Here is a 14647-nt window from a genome sequence, read left to right on the forward strand (position 1 = left end):
AGCACCAGGTGTGACGAGAGCATCCTACCCGTGTCTTCTCCCATTTCAGTCAGGGTCAGAGTAAAAGCGCCCATCACACAGATGTGTCATTGTACCCAAGGCTTCCTGGGTTGTCAGGGCATAGGTTCAGGTGACATATACAGTACAACGCTTAGTGAGCTACAAGAAGAGAAAAATAACAGAAGGAAGGATAGCAATTTTCTTCATCCTGAAGAACTAACGCTATCAAACTTTCTGACTGGTTATCCAGCAGAGAAGGAATTGGGGCCGGTCAAGGAAGGGAGCCAGCCCCTCACAGTGGTGGCTGCTGTCGGGAAGCCTTAATAAGGCAAGTTTGTTATCAGACACAGCAGCCTGAGAGACCAAGGGCATGGGTGCTGCCAGCCCCTTTGATGAAATGCCCCTTTTTGCTGGTCGCAGTTACGTTTGTCAACCATAATTGTATTTGTTGTACATATCAAACTGGGGGAGTGCCCCGAATATTTCAAAGCCACAGGATAAATATGGTCCAGTTCCCGGAGCACCAACTTTATGCAGTGGCAAATCATTTAAACCACTGCTTTCCGATCAACACAAACAGATGTGTTATAAAATAGAATGCAACACTCAAAAACATTTTATGGTAAAAAAGATTTTGTTTCAAGAGAGTCATGAAGACTCTGTCCTAAATTTTCCATTATGGCTTTCTATCCCTTGCTCGGAGGAGAACTTAGGTGAGAAGTTAAAAAGCACTGGTTTACTGTAATTACAGTGAAAGAATTCCGGAGAGCCACTGCCCTGGGAAACACGAGGAATCTTCAAAGGGAATCTGGAAAACTGACAGAGTTGGGAACCCAAGCCAGGAAAGGCACTCCTTTACTTGGTAATCAGGGCTTGCCCATCTCCTTTGCCACACAGAGGGACTGAGACCCTCTGGTTGGACTTCTGGAGGGAATGAACAGAACTCTGTGCCCAGTACCAAAGAGAGAACAGGCTTTGAAACTGCTAGACGCCGCCCTGCGGATGGAGGCAAGACCAAAGCGAGGGAAAGGATCAAAGGGATTGGCTTCCCCGTGAGCTGGAATACCAGCCAGTTGTTTTTGTGGCTGGAACTTTTGGCTCAATTTGGATCAGACACCTGTACTTTTTATTTCTTATCCTTCTGGATCCCAAGCTATGCACCAAGGTGCCCAGGGTGTCAGGGGGAACCAGGACCCTGTGGAATATGACTTTCAAGGGAAACATATGACATCTGTCAGACACTGTGCAAACTTCTAATCTGAGGTGGTTCACTGTTTCAATATCAGTTCCTACTGCATTCCTTTTGATCACATTATATCTTTGCAAAGCTGGGCGTTCAGTGGTTGCTGTGATAAAAAGCAGGCATCACGCAAAATCAAAGTGAAGAGGAAATGAGGGTAGCTCTGTCCATCGGATTCCAAGGTGTGAAGAGTTGTGAAGTGCCCACCAGCCGCACACATCCCATTAATAAATAATCCTGGTTATTTAAGGACATAATAAGTATATATTTTATTTCAACTTATGTGCATTATTTTTACAAACAGTTGTTGGGCATAAATACTGGGGTGCCAAAAAAATGTATACAAGTGGACACTGGTCAATGCTGCTCAAGCAGTAGTTGGCCATCATCAGAAGTGTCTGGATGCTGATGGGAACCACTTTGAGCACTTCTTGTCATTGCAGAAGTCAAACGTGACTTGTATTCATCTTTTGTTATCGGTATATATTGAGTATCACAATTTTCATACAGTATTCCTTTCTTAAAATGTGTATACATGTTTTTGGCACCCTCTGTATGTATTAAGTTGTTTAGACCTAACCACCCAATAAATGAATGGTAGGTATTTCTTTTGGTCTAGGAGTGCCAGGAATCAAGAAAATATGGGAAGCTTTGTCTTTTCAAAATTGAAACAGCTTCATTTGTTTTTCAGGTTATTAAAGTTATATGTGTTCATTATAGAACAATTAAACAATAAAAACTTGGAGGAAGAAAAATCTTCCCTAATCCCATCACTCACAGATAATTCATGTTAAAATATTTATGGACAGTCTTCACCTATATTTTAAAAGTCCTTCATGTCTATGCTCTAATGCTTTTTCTTTTCTGTTAGTGTATTTGTAAAAGTTCCCCTTGGCAAATTCTAACCTTCTCTTGGCTGAACAGAGAAAAAAGGTCTAATTCCCTGTCTGTTTCTAATCCCGCATAGAAATAGCTGAAAGTTGACTTACCGCAAAAAACTCTAAAGGAATGGGTGCCGGCAATTTCTCTTTAAATCTCTCATTAAACTCCTTGCCACCCAACAGCAAACCAAAAACCATCAGCCCGACGCCTAGGGAACACACGTTGAGGTTTTTAACATTCTGCAACACAGCAACTGTACTCTGTAACACAGTGAACATTGGGTGTTTACATGAAGCAATAGCCCCTGAATAGACAGAGACACTAGTGCACTCACTCCACACAATCACTGGACATTTCTAGTTAGAAACTCTCAGGCTGAAATGTCTCTTTGTAGCTTCCACCAACTAGGAGACATTGTACCCACTCATACAACTTTGAAGTTGTAATTCTTATCCAGCAATCTTATAGTATTCTTTGATGTGCTAATGTGTCAATGTAGTATTATCATATTCAGAAAAGTCATCCTTATACTGAGTCCTCAGCATTAGGAAAGGATTAAGGGTTGATATCAGCAAAATAATCCAAAGGTAAACACACAGAAAAGCTTGTAGGAGCTGAAAGAGGGCGAAGGCATTGCTAGTAGATGAAAGAGGAATCAGGTGGGCTTTGAAGGCAAGAAAGTGCTGGTTTGGAAAAATACCCAGGAAAGTCAGAGAAGAAAGCCATTTCAGTTTATCCTAGGGTTACAGTCTCAGCACCCCAAACCCAGTCAGCACTCCTCCGGCCCCTGGGAAAGTAGGGTACCACTGAGCCCAGGCTACACATCTGCCTAGTGATGCCTGGAGCATCCGCGGGTGCTCATCTCTTCTACTACCTGTGTGACAAGGCATTTAGGGAAATCTCAGAGGAAGAAGCATGTTACCAGCTATTATGGGAAATGAAGAACTTGCTTATTTAGGGACTGTTCCTACAGTTTGATTCCATTCTAATCCATCAAAGACTCAATTTAAATATCACTTCCTCAAAGTGACTTTCCTAGGTCTCTAATCTAAAGGTCTCCCTATTCGACTTTCATAGCAACCTGTGCCTTTTCTTCATATCACTGAACACAATTTGTAAGTAGTTATATATTTATGCAATTAGTGGTTTACTGTCTGTCTTCCCACTGGACTGTAGGTTCCAGGAGGGCAAGTGCCATTATCAGTTGGCTCACTGCTGTGCCTGGCACATAAATACCTCCAAAGGCTACAGGTCTTTCTGTCCGAGAATAGCTTTAGGAGCATCTCAAGAGTTTTAATATGTTGTCTTTAACTGTCATTCGTTTCTAATTATTTCATAATTTCCTTTATCCATGGATAATTAGTATTAGTTTTTTGGTTTCTAAACATATGGGAATTTTAAAGTTATATTTGGTTATTGATTGCTAATTATACTGCACTGTGAGAAAATTGTTAAATTTTTAGAATTTCTAATCCATTTTACATGTAAGTTTCAACACACTTGGTTATACCATTATTCCCTATGTGCTCACAAATAATTTACATTTTCTCTGAGTTGGGTACAAAGTTCTATATATACCTTATTAAACGGGTTAATTGTTAAGTCTTTTATAGACTAACTTATTTTTTTACCTACTTAAGTAAGCAGTTTTTGAGAGAGATAGGTTCTCCCATAATGCCCTTAAATTATTTGTTAGTTCCCAAAGAGAACATAATTCGGTCTTCAAAAAAGCTGTCTCTTCAGCTAATTAGGGAGAAGGTATAGTCACCAAATAAAAACATAACAAAAAAATTCCCTGCGAGGTAGGCAGTATCACATATTAATAAAACGGAACTTTAAGATTTAATTCCTTTTCTAGTGTTCTTTTCACCTTAGAATACCTTAGAATAACCAAATCTTTTCCATTTTATTGAAATTCTTGGAAAAAAAAAAAAAGTGAGCCTTGAAGGTTAAAGAGATCCAGGAGAGGAGGGAAAATAAAGAAGGAAAAACTCATACCGGTAAGTTGCTTACTTACATACACCACTGAAAAGATCCCACTGTACCGCTTTGTTTTAACTCCAAACAGGTATTTTAACATGGAGGTGAAGACATGCACGGCTGCTGCAGTGGTAAACCCACGCACCAGAGGCTCTGTGAGATATATGGCCACAAATCCAAACCTACAGACACCTAGGCAAAACTTTTTTTTTTTTTTTTTTTAATGACAAAGAAACAAATAAGTCACATGATAGATCAGGAAGTTAAAACCAACAGAAAACATACAAAAGTTCTTTCTGGACCACTTTCTGACACTACATACTTGGACCTGCAGCAGCTAAATAGCTAAAACACATCACCGGTTATACAGAAAACAATGGAAGGTTTGGAGTCCCAAAGAGCAATGGGCACACTCATACTTTCCCTGTCCCTCAGGACCAGGACACATTTAGTCAAGGTCACTTCCTGTTCCTTCCGAGCAGATAAGAGATGCCCTCTTCCCATAACTAACCAATCCTGCTTCAAGTTTTTCTTGCTTCTGGAATCTCTAAAATCACATGAAGCTTGCTGGTTTCTAACAAATATCAATTTCAGTAAAGGCATGCAGTCGTCCCGGCGTTGCTGAGAGCCATGAATCCTGAGCTCCGGATTTTTGCAGACTGACACTGCCCACCATGTAGACCAGCCAAGCGTGCTCAATAGACAATTATGAAATGAACACATGAGAGCCCATTTCCCGCTCTGTGGGTCTTACCTGAATGATTCCTGCAAGCAAGGTCACAGACATGGCAACTTTCACTCTCAAGGCATCTCTAAATTCCGTACCATTGGTCGCATTTACTCCTCCGGGAACGGCTATATCATCTGGTACTAATCGAACAGCCACACCACCAATCATCAGGCTAATAACAGCAAACGGACCTGAAATGATGAAGCATTAATCACGGAAACAATTTTCAGTATATGATGTGATTGTTGCCAGCACGCTAGGAGACACAGGTGAAGTCAATAAATCATCACTGAACTAAAACTGCACGTCTCTCTTTAAGCGTTAGACTGCTGCTCCTGGTTTACGTAGTCCCAAAAATGAGTATGATGGTACCTTCCATCCCACACACTTTTCTAAAACCTTGACATTTCCCCACTAATGTCAGGGAGTCTAATTCCTGTCTCTTTGAATATGGGTGGACTTGTGACCTGCTACTAACCAAAAGAATGCAGAAGAGGTGATTTCTGGGCTAGATAACAGAAGGTGACTAGCTTCCACCCAAGAGCTGTAACACTTGCTTGTGTTGGAGCCCAGAGTAGAGAAAGCTCCAATTAGGACCACATGGAGAGAAGGGAGAGGGAAGAAGGGAGCTAGGAGGGGGACGGAGAGGTGAGAGAGAGTGGAGGAGAGAGGAAGAGGAAATATGAAAGAGGTTCAGGCTTCTTGCAGCTGCTCTAGCCCCAGCTCCCATCTGATTCTCAACTGCATGAGAGACCCTGAGCCAGAACTGCCCACTTGAGGCCCTCCCAAATCCTGCCCCACAGGAACTGTGAGAGATAATGAAATGATTGTTGTTTTAAGCTGCTAAATTTGGAGGGTATTTGTAACCTAGCAATGGACATCTGAAACATTATGTGTGTGTGTGCTGCCGGCAGCCTCACTCAGCACCAGCACAATTATGAAATCCATATAAATCTGATTTTAAATACACTAAAGAGAAACTATGTGCAATTCAGAGCCTAAAATCAGATGAAAATGCAATACCAGCATAGTAATTAGGAACTTGCAGTACCACTAATAAGTAAACAAACAGGAAAACCAGATGTAAGCAAATTGTATTATGAACTGAAGCACTTATTTCAACAACTGCTCTTTTTAGAAAAGAAAATTGTTTTTTTTTCATTATGTCAAGGTTATAAGAAAGCTATTAGTTCTAGAAATATTGGGAGGAGTGTATTTTTTTTAAAGCACCTATTGGGTGTGCAGTTATTAAGCAGATGTTCCAATAACAAGCATGCTATTTCTTTGACACATTGCAAAGCTTAGAAATCCAAAAGGAAAGGTACTAAAATATCACGCATCAGCTTTTACCTATGGATATGTGTCTGGAGGTTCCAAAAAAGCAATACATGATAACAGGGTAAAACGAAGAGTACAGGCCAAACACAGGAGGGACAGCCGCCAGCATTGCGAATGCTAAACCTGTGGGATTAAAAACCACACAGAATAGGGAGATCATTAGGAAACAGGCTTATGTATATCTCTGATGAACAAGCGAAAACCACGTTAGTTTAAGCTGATGTGTCTTTTTTGGGGGGTGATTTTGGCGTCTCACTCTTACCATCAAGGCTCACTGCCTCCCATTGTCAGTATTTAGTGAGCATTTACAGTGTACTAGGGACAATAGGACATGCAAGAAAACATCATCCTTGCTCTTGAGGAGCTTACATTCTAAAAGGAAAAAAATAACACCTCTTTTAAAATGGTATTTTTGTTTTGTGTTTTCTGCAAGGAACTGAGGAAATAGTCTGGAGGGTAAGCTTTGGGTATAACTTAGCCCCATCATTATTTAAAGAAGAGAGGAAGAGGAAGGATTTTAAAGGCAGGCAGAGGAAGATTTTAAAGGTAGGGTTTAAGGGGAGAAAACAATCTCATTAACCAAGGAGATTTGCTGCAGTAAGATGAGGGAAATAGTTTGTGGGATGCAGACAAAGAAGCAGGGTACCCTTAGACATTGAGCGGAGCCAGAAAGATCATGCAGCCTTTTTTCCAAGTACATGGTCACCAAGTAGGAATGGTTGGTAACAAGACAGAAAGCTAAAAAATGATAATCTTGTGCACTTGACAAATAGAAAGAATAGAGATCAACGCTGAAGGCAGGCTATAGGAGTATCAAGAAATTCTTAAAAACCAAAGTGACTTGGAAGCACAAAACTTACAGTTACTGCTACTCAATGTCATGATGGGCCGAGAACAGCATGGCTTCTGAAGTTAGAAAATGCCATATACTAAACATTTTAATGAAACACATTCCTTTTTGCCAATGAATCCCCCTGCCTCTGAAGAAAAACCCCACTTTTTTTGTCAGGGGGTTGTGGCGGGGCAGTATGGGATGTGGTTGGGAACAGTAGTAGTTATATTAGCAGTGTTTTGTTCTGATAAACTTTGCATTTAAACTGGGTAAAAGCCTATTAGCTGCCAAGAGGGAATAAAGAATAAATTTCCAAAAATGTACAATTTCCTTGAGAGAAGTTTCAGAAGCAAAAGACTAATTCACATGAAAAGCTGTAGAGAAAGTAGTGGAAAAGTCCATTCACAAAACTTTTATTCCATTTACATGAATTTAATATACGTGTTCTTAACAATTATGCTTAGATTGTTCATGAAAATTTCATAAGACATTAAACAAAGCTAGCCATCATCTCAAGTTACTCCACTGTTAATTAATTTTACAGCACATACATGTTAGGCAAGTATAAAAAAAATCACAAAGGCAAAAAATACCTTAAAAAAGTTAAATATGCGGGTTTTTTGTTTTACTGCCGTGCTTGATATCCATGAAGTCATGGATACCAAGTAATTAATTTTACTGCATCTTTATTTGTCCATTTGTTCTTAGGTTGCCTAAAGCATTTAAATACAAATACAATGAGTGTGGCAAAAATAATGACAGCAAACAGCAGGTAACTTTACAAATAATGGACTGTGAACGTTTCTGCCCTTCTCCAGAGTAAATTGTGTCGCGACTAAAGGACACTTCTGCAGCTGTAGTCAATGGTGTGCACACTGGACTGAGTGTTCCACAGACACACACGGTTCGACATGTGCCATCCATGGGATATTCATCCTAGCTATGGCCTTGTAAGCGCCCCAAACCCTTTTTTGTTTTTTTTTAAGGAAGGCGCAGCTCACAGTGGCCCATGCGGGGATCGAACTAGCAACCTTGGTGTGATTAGCACCACGCTCTAACCAACTGAGCCATCCAGCCACCCAACCCCAAACCTTAAGGAACCCACAATAACTACACCTGTGATGGAAACAAATGATCCCTTTTGTTCCCCACCAGGACAAACCAATATGTAGGCAGTCTTCTGTACTTAGTCCTGGAAGCAGTTTTAACACTGGCCCTTGTGAAGCCACAATGTACCAAAAGCACTATGCTAAACATTTATAACTTGTATAAACATTCCACATCTGCATACTGGCCACCTCAAGATGGAAACACATAACTCCCTAAATGTTAACTGGCTCTACTACCCCAGCATTAAACACAAAAAACACATGGGAAATATAGAAATTCAAATTGAAATAACATAAATCTGTCATAAATTGTGTAAAACAAAACTATTTGAGGGACAGCATGGAGGACACATGGTCTGCTGTGTAAATGTTAGAATGAGACAGACAAAAGTTGGAAGGCTGGTTGATTTTGTCCTCCTTTGTTGCTTCCGCTTCATCTCCTTGGGTATCTGATGTCCACAATGTCAAGTTGTCTCTCAGTAATTGCATTACCAGCATGCTGTCTTTGTATGACTCTTTACTTAATGTACCAAGTTCAGCAAGGACTTCATCAAAAGCTGTCTTTGCAAGACAGTAGGCTTTCTCCAGAGAATTCAGAACCTCATAATAGAACACAGAGAAGTTAAGGGCCAGACTCAACCTGATAGGGTGTGTTGGTTGCATTCCCTTTTTGCTGATTTAAAAGCTTCTGTCCACAATCCCTTTCTTGTCACCACCAGCAGTAACCTCAGCCAAGTAACGGTAGTAGTCTCCTGTCATTTTCAAGCAGAAGACTTTGCTCTTTGCTTGTGAAGCATGCAGGATGAAGAACCTTTCCAAGAGAGACAGTACATCATTGCAGATACCTCTTAGCTTGGTCTCAGTTTTCTCTCTGTAGTCTCAAGCCATCTGCTGTTTTTACTCAGCGCCTTCCGATTCTGCTCAATACTTGAGACCACCCTCCAAGATGACCTATGGGCTCCTACAACATTTTTATAAGCAACTGAGGGATGATTCCTCTCCTCATTAGATAATTCAGCTTCTTGCTCAGTTACAGACTTCATGCACACCATGCCATGGCTCAGCCTGCTCGGCCAGTTTGGCCTTCTGCGCCCGCTCATTTTTATCCATGACGGGATGTTCTGTGCCCCTTAGTGGGGGTCGGCAGACGGACGGGGCTCAGTAGTCTCTGCATCTTGTTGCTCACAGGTTACAGCCGCTCTGCAGACACGGGGTTTCCTCCAATTAAACCCCAGCAGCAGGGGCACCACATGCAAGGTGACGTCGTCATACACTGCTGGCTCCTGGAACGCGACCTGACCTCCTGTGTCTTAACTTTCCCGCCCTTCCACCGCAATCCTATTTGTAATCCCACACTTATGCTTAGAGAGTCCAGGCTGACATAGTTTCCCTTGTCATCTCCTCTTTGCCAGGGGGTAATATTTTTCTGCTTTATTCTTTCCCAACTTAGATAAGGGCAGAAAGTTTTTCTTGACTGGCACAGTTGTAATCTGGTGTTGATGCCCAAGTGCTGGCTGTTTTTCCAATGGGTTGTTTTCGTATGTTCTTTGGAGAATAAGGAAATCCCACTGTGCCATTCCCTGGCCAATGTAATGCCCACTCCCCCTGATCTCTTCCAGGTTCCAGGTTCGTCAGTGCAACTTGACTGAGTGTCAGTTTAACTTCTGTTTCCCATATCAGATGCTGAACCTCTGCCTGCTCCTCTTCCTGCCCTCACTCTGCCTTTGTTTGAATCTGTCCCTTTCTCTATCCTTGGGGTATTGTTGCCAAAATGGCTGTGGAGAACTATCCTAAACCTGGTTTAAGGCTTTTGTTCAATAGACTTAATAGATTTGGTAGATCAACCACTCGGAAAATTTAAAACTCAACTAATTTATCATTAGGGGAATTTTTTTTTTTTGACAAATGGACCATTTTGTAATTAATTTAGGGGAAATTTGGCCAGCTGACCTCCAGACTGTTGGAGCCACTCTCACCACTGCCTATACTGAGTCACTGTCACCTCTCACTGGTGTCCCCACACTCATTCTGGTGCCTCTCCCACCCACCAAGTCCGTTCCCCACACGGCAGTCTCAGTGACCTCTTACAAAGAAAACCCAAGTGAAAAGCACGCTGATAGCTTATACGGCACTCAGAATGCATCTATAAGTGGCTAACAAAGCGAGGCAGAATTGCCCTGCCCGCCTCCCGGCCAATTCTTTTCCTGCTACGTGCCTTCACATATGCTATTCCTTCTGCTTGAAATGCATTTCCTTTCATTCTTTACCTGCCTCCTACTGATGCTTCAGGTGTCAGCTCAAAACTCACTTCCTTAAAGCGATATTTGTGACTTACCTTCTTAAATTAGGTCTCTGTGTGATTATCTCCAGTACCTGCAGCTGTAGTCAACTAAATAATAAAACTATTATTTTAATAGATGAAATCCTTAATGTATTTTCTGTGTTTTCCTTCATAGTGTTTGACATCATTTGTAATGAAAACTTTACACGTGTTTTTATTTGCTTCATGTCTCTCTTCCTGATTGGAGTATTAGTTCCATGAGGACAGGGAGGGCCAGGCAGATGCTTGCCATACAAGTATGAATGATGACCAAATGAATGAGATTTTCTTAAATTCTTATATCACATATACAAATCACACAAGTGCAGAGGAGTTCAGCGCTTCATAGTCCCTTGTAACGAGAATATAACTCAGAGTCAAGAACCTGAAGACAACAACCCCAGCGGCATGTTCACTGAGTAACTCGTTAACCCAGCCAGTTCCTACCTGTTCCGATTTGTAGAACAGTATCACCACGTTCTGCGACTACTGTCTCTAGGGCTTTTAAAGGGTTACATGTTTCTAAAGACTTCCTTTAGACAGCAGAAAGTTACTAGAATGATATGATAAAAGCTATGAATGTGCAATCATGATGAAGTTGAACAGAAAAACAGTCAAGCGATTATTTGAGGAGATGGTAGTGAGGAAAACGAAAAACAAATAAATGTACTCTACTGACCTTGAGGAAGCTGAAGCACTCCGGTGCTTATGCCTGAGACCAAGTCACCCAACACATACTCCTTGAAATTGTACGCTGGCAACCACTTAGTTATGGGCAAGAACATATAAATGATATTTCTTATTTTCTTAGGAGTACATCTGGAAGGACAAAGACAGACCGAGGTAAAATGAGGAACATTTCTATAGAATTCAGACCAAGGTATTTTCCCTTCCTTATATTCTGGAGCGATAAGGAAAAAATCACCATTGGTGCCGAAGATAACCTTCTCACTCTGCAGAGACCGAGGCAAGAAGACCTGCTTCTTGCAGAACTATTTTTTTTGATGGAAACATCTCGCTTGGCTCCATAATAATGTTCTACAACTGACCATGAAAAATAAGGAAACAATTAGCTTCAAAATAATTGAGATAGCCCAGAAACTATTATTTTAATAAATGAAATCCTTAATGTATTTTCTGTGTTGGTAGAAAAACAAAGTAAGGGAATTATTTACTGATTGAGTTAATTTTTGAATGTGGAACCACTAACTAGCATCTGTCCATTTAGTTTCCTCCCTCTGTATAAAATGAAGGAAATTTATACAAGTATTCTGAGGTTTATTTACATGTGTCCATTGCTTTAGGGCCTTTGATTAGGTAAACTCAAAACACCCTGTGCCACGGAGTATAGTACCAGAGTCTATGCCTGGGTGTCTTAGTTCAGTGGAACACCACGCTGATAAAACCAAGGCCTTGCATTTAATCCCTCTATGGTTCAACTAACTTTGACACATAGATATGTTCTGGGCCTGGCCCAGTGCTTCTGCCAGACTACGCAAATAATCAAAGACATCACCGAGTAAGAGTATGGACAGATGAGTTCCATTGCCATTATGACAGCCTTAAGTCCTCCTGGTGACGAGGAAGCAATTTACTTCATTCAAAAATAATACATTATTGCAGAATGCATGGCATTTTATACAGTGTCTTTAGTGGTTAAGAATATCTGGTAATTAGATGAAGGAAGATATTGGAAGCAACATGTGAGGCAACTATGGCAAAAGCAATGAATTTGAGTGGAAAAACTAGATTTGATAACCTTGTTTAGAAAATTGAGATATTAATAATAGCTACACTTAGATAGTGCTTAACGCCTAGTATGCCTAACCCCCTATGATGTAAATACGGTTATTATCCCCATTTTACAAAGCAGGCAACTCAAGCGCAGAGTGGGTGGTGGTTGGGACTAGGATTAAAACTCAGATGGTCTGACTCTAATGTACACATTTTTAACGTGTCCTGATGATCATGCCTTGAGCGTAGGGCTCCTACGAAGCTGAAATGAACACAGAACACAGAAGGTGTGGTCTCAAGAGGTTAGGAGGCAGCAATCAGATGGTTTGATGTTGAAGTTTGGGAACTATCGATGGAACACATGCATTAACGTTCCCCCGCCTGCAACACAACTGTGTATGTGTCTCCAAAATTAAGAGTCATAGGGCACTGAGGATCTTTGACTGCTGAGGTTGGGGGCTTAGATTCAAGGTGCTACAAAATGGGGTAGACGTCAAGGGTAGAGAAAAGGGGAGAGTAGTTGGAACATTCCTGTACATTCCTGAGAAACAAAGAAAGAGGTGGATATTTCAAAGGTGGTGAAGAATTGGAAAGTGGGTTATTTATATAAACCTTTACACACAATAGGGCATAGCAGGTATTTAATAAATATGGTGAAATACACAATGAAGCTGATGTTCAATCAAATATGTAATCTGACTGAAACTTATGGAGAGCTTTGCAAATCACGAGCGCTCACCCCATTTTTTTCTCCATTTCACCAGATTTTCCTTATACATTTAACCTTATTTCTTTCATAACTGAATGACAGAATAAAGGAAATGGGTTAAAACACAACGTACGTGAATGCCTGTTTCAGCTTATCCCCAATGGAATCCGAAATCTTGTCCTTCTTGTGCAGTCTTTCCTGGAGGACTAGATGACTAAAGATAGGCCTTTCCACATAGTACCTCTCAGTTGCTGCAAGGATTTCAGTTTCTTCAGCATGATCCATAGTACTCTGAAATTATTCATCAACAGCAGGAGACAAGCATTTCCTGAGTACTGAAGGAGAAAACAAAAACTGTATTTCAGATGTAAAAATCCAGCTGATGACTAAGCATTTCTTCCCTGTGGTATTCTAAGTTCTTCTGAGGACTTTTTGATCTTTGGAGACCCAGAGCACCTAACAGAGTGATCTGTACAGAGTAGGCACTAATAAATAAATGAAATCAGAATCAATAAAAATCAAATTCCCTCCCAGGACAATAAGTGGGTAATGCGTATACTTTTAACAAAAACTCCTATTAAGTTAAATGGCTAGAGGCAGGCTCCACACAGGGACAATGGTGGCTGTCCCTCTAGCCCTCGCCCCACAGCCACACAACTCAATCTCTCATCATATGTCTCTGGCACCTTTCAAGTTGCTGCCCCTCCACTGGAGCCCAGGAGAGACAGGTGAGGAGCTGCAGGTGATTCAGCTGGAGAAAGCAGTGTCCGTTGCAGCCGGGGAGACTGCTACTCTGCCCTGCACTCTGACCAACATGGTCCCTGTGGGGCCCACACAGTGGTTTAGGGGGATATGGCCAGGCCGGGAGTTAATACACAGGTTCTAAGGAATAAGGGAACCTGGTTTCCCCTAGTAACAAATGTTGCAGGCACCACAAGGAGAAACAACACAGACCTTTACATCACCCCAGCAGACACTGTGTGAACTTCCAGAGAGGAGACCCTGATAACGTAGACGTTGAGTCTGGACCAGGTACTCAGCTCACTGTGAGTGACAAACTCTCTCCCCCTATGGCATTGGGCCCCACAATGAGGGCCACTCCTGGGCAGTGAGCTTCACCTGCGAGTCCCGTGGCTTCTCCCCCAGAAACATCACCCTGAAATGGTTCAAAGATGAGAATGAGCTTCCAGCCTCCCAGACCACTGTGGACTCAGAAGGAAATGGCACTTCCTATAGCATCTCTAGCACAGCCAGGGGGTTGCTGGCCCAAAGGGATGTTTGCTCCAAGGTCATCTGTGAGGTGGACCATGTCACCCTGTGGGAGAGTGGGGGTGGGGTCTGCTCCTCATGGGACTGCCAACTTGCCTGAGATCATCTGAGTTCCACCCACCTTGGAGGTTACCCGATACCTTGGGTCAGGGAACCTGGTGAAGGTTGTCACCTGCCAGGTGAAGTGCTACCCTTGACACCTACATCTGACCTGCTTGGAAAATGGAAACATGTCACAAACAGAAACAACTTCAACCCTCACAAAAACCAAGGACGGAGCCTTTAACTGGACGAGCTGGCTCCTGGTGTTTTCATCTGCGCACAGGGAGGACGTGGTGCTCACCTGCCAGGTGGAGCATGATGGGCAACCATACATCACCAGAAACCTTACCCTGGATGCCTCTGTCTACCAAAAGGACTACACCCCAGGTCCAGGCCCAAGATCATGTCGTCTACTCCACTCCTCCTATCTCTCCTCCTAGGCCTCCAGGTCCTGCTGGCATT

At 41.9% G+C, this 14647-nt stretch overlaps 1 protein-coding gene and 2 pseudogenes across 1 annotated transcript in view; 1 reads left to right on the forward strand and 2 right to left on the reverse strand.

Moving 5' to 3' along the window:
* SLC26A5 (solute carrier family 26 member 5) overlaps positions 1 to 14647 on the reverse strand; it is a 56983-nt gene that overhangs the window by 14809 nt on the left and 27527 nt on the right. Inside the window, exons 3-8 of the mRNA XM_033088899.1 lie at positions 13008 to 13209; positions 11111 to 11250; positions 6183 to 6293; positions 4857 to 5023; positions 4140 to 4304; positions 2230 to 2382 (exon numbers count right to left, since the gene is read on the reverse strand). Of these exons, the coding sequence (XP_032944790.1) occupies positions 2230 to 2382; positions 4140 to 4304; positions 4857 to 5023; positions 6183 to 6293; positions 11111 to 11250; positions 13008 to 13159 (888 nt within the window). The 5' untranslated portion in view covers positions 13160 to 13209. The remainder of the gene's footprint in view (positions 1 to 2229; positions 2383 to 4139; positions 4305 to 4856; positions 5024 to 6182; positions 6294 to 11110; positions 11251 to 13007; positions 13210 to 14647) is intronic.
* On the reverse strand, positions 8436 to 9221 carry LOC117012069 (14-3-3 protein zeta/delta-like; annotated as a pseudogene).
* On the forward strand, positions 13424 to 14625 carry LOC117012231 (tyrosine-protein phosphatase non-receptor type substrate 1-like; annotated as a pseudogene).

This window comes from Rhinolophus ferrumequinum, chromosome 20 (genome assembly GCF_004115265.2).
Source record: "Rhinolophus ferrumequinum isolate MPI-CBG mRhiFer1 chromosome 20, mRhiFer1_v1.p, whole genome shotgun sequence".
In the NCBI taxonomy this organism is placed as follows: domain Eukaryota; kingdom Metazoa; phylum Chordata; class Mammalia; order Chiroptera; family Rhinolophidae; genus Rhinolophus; species Rhinolophus ferrumequinum.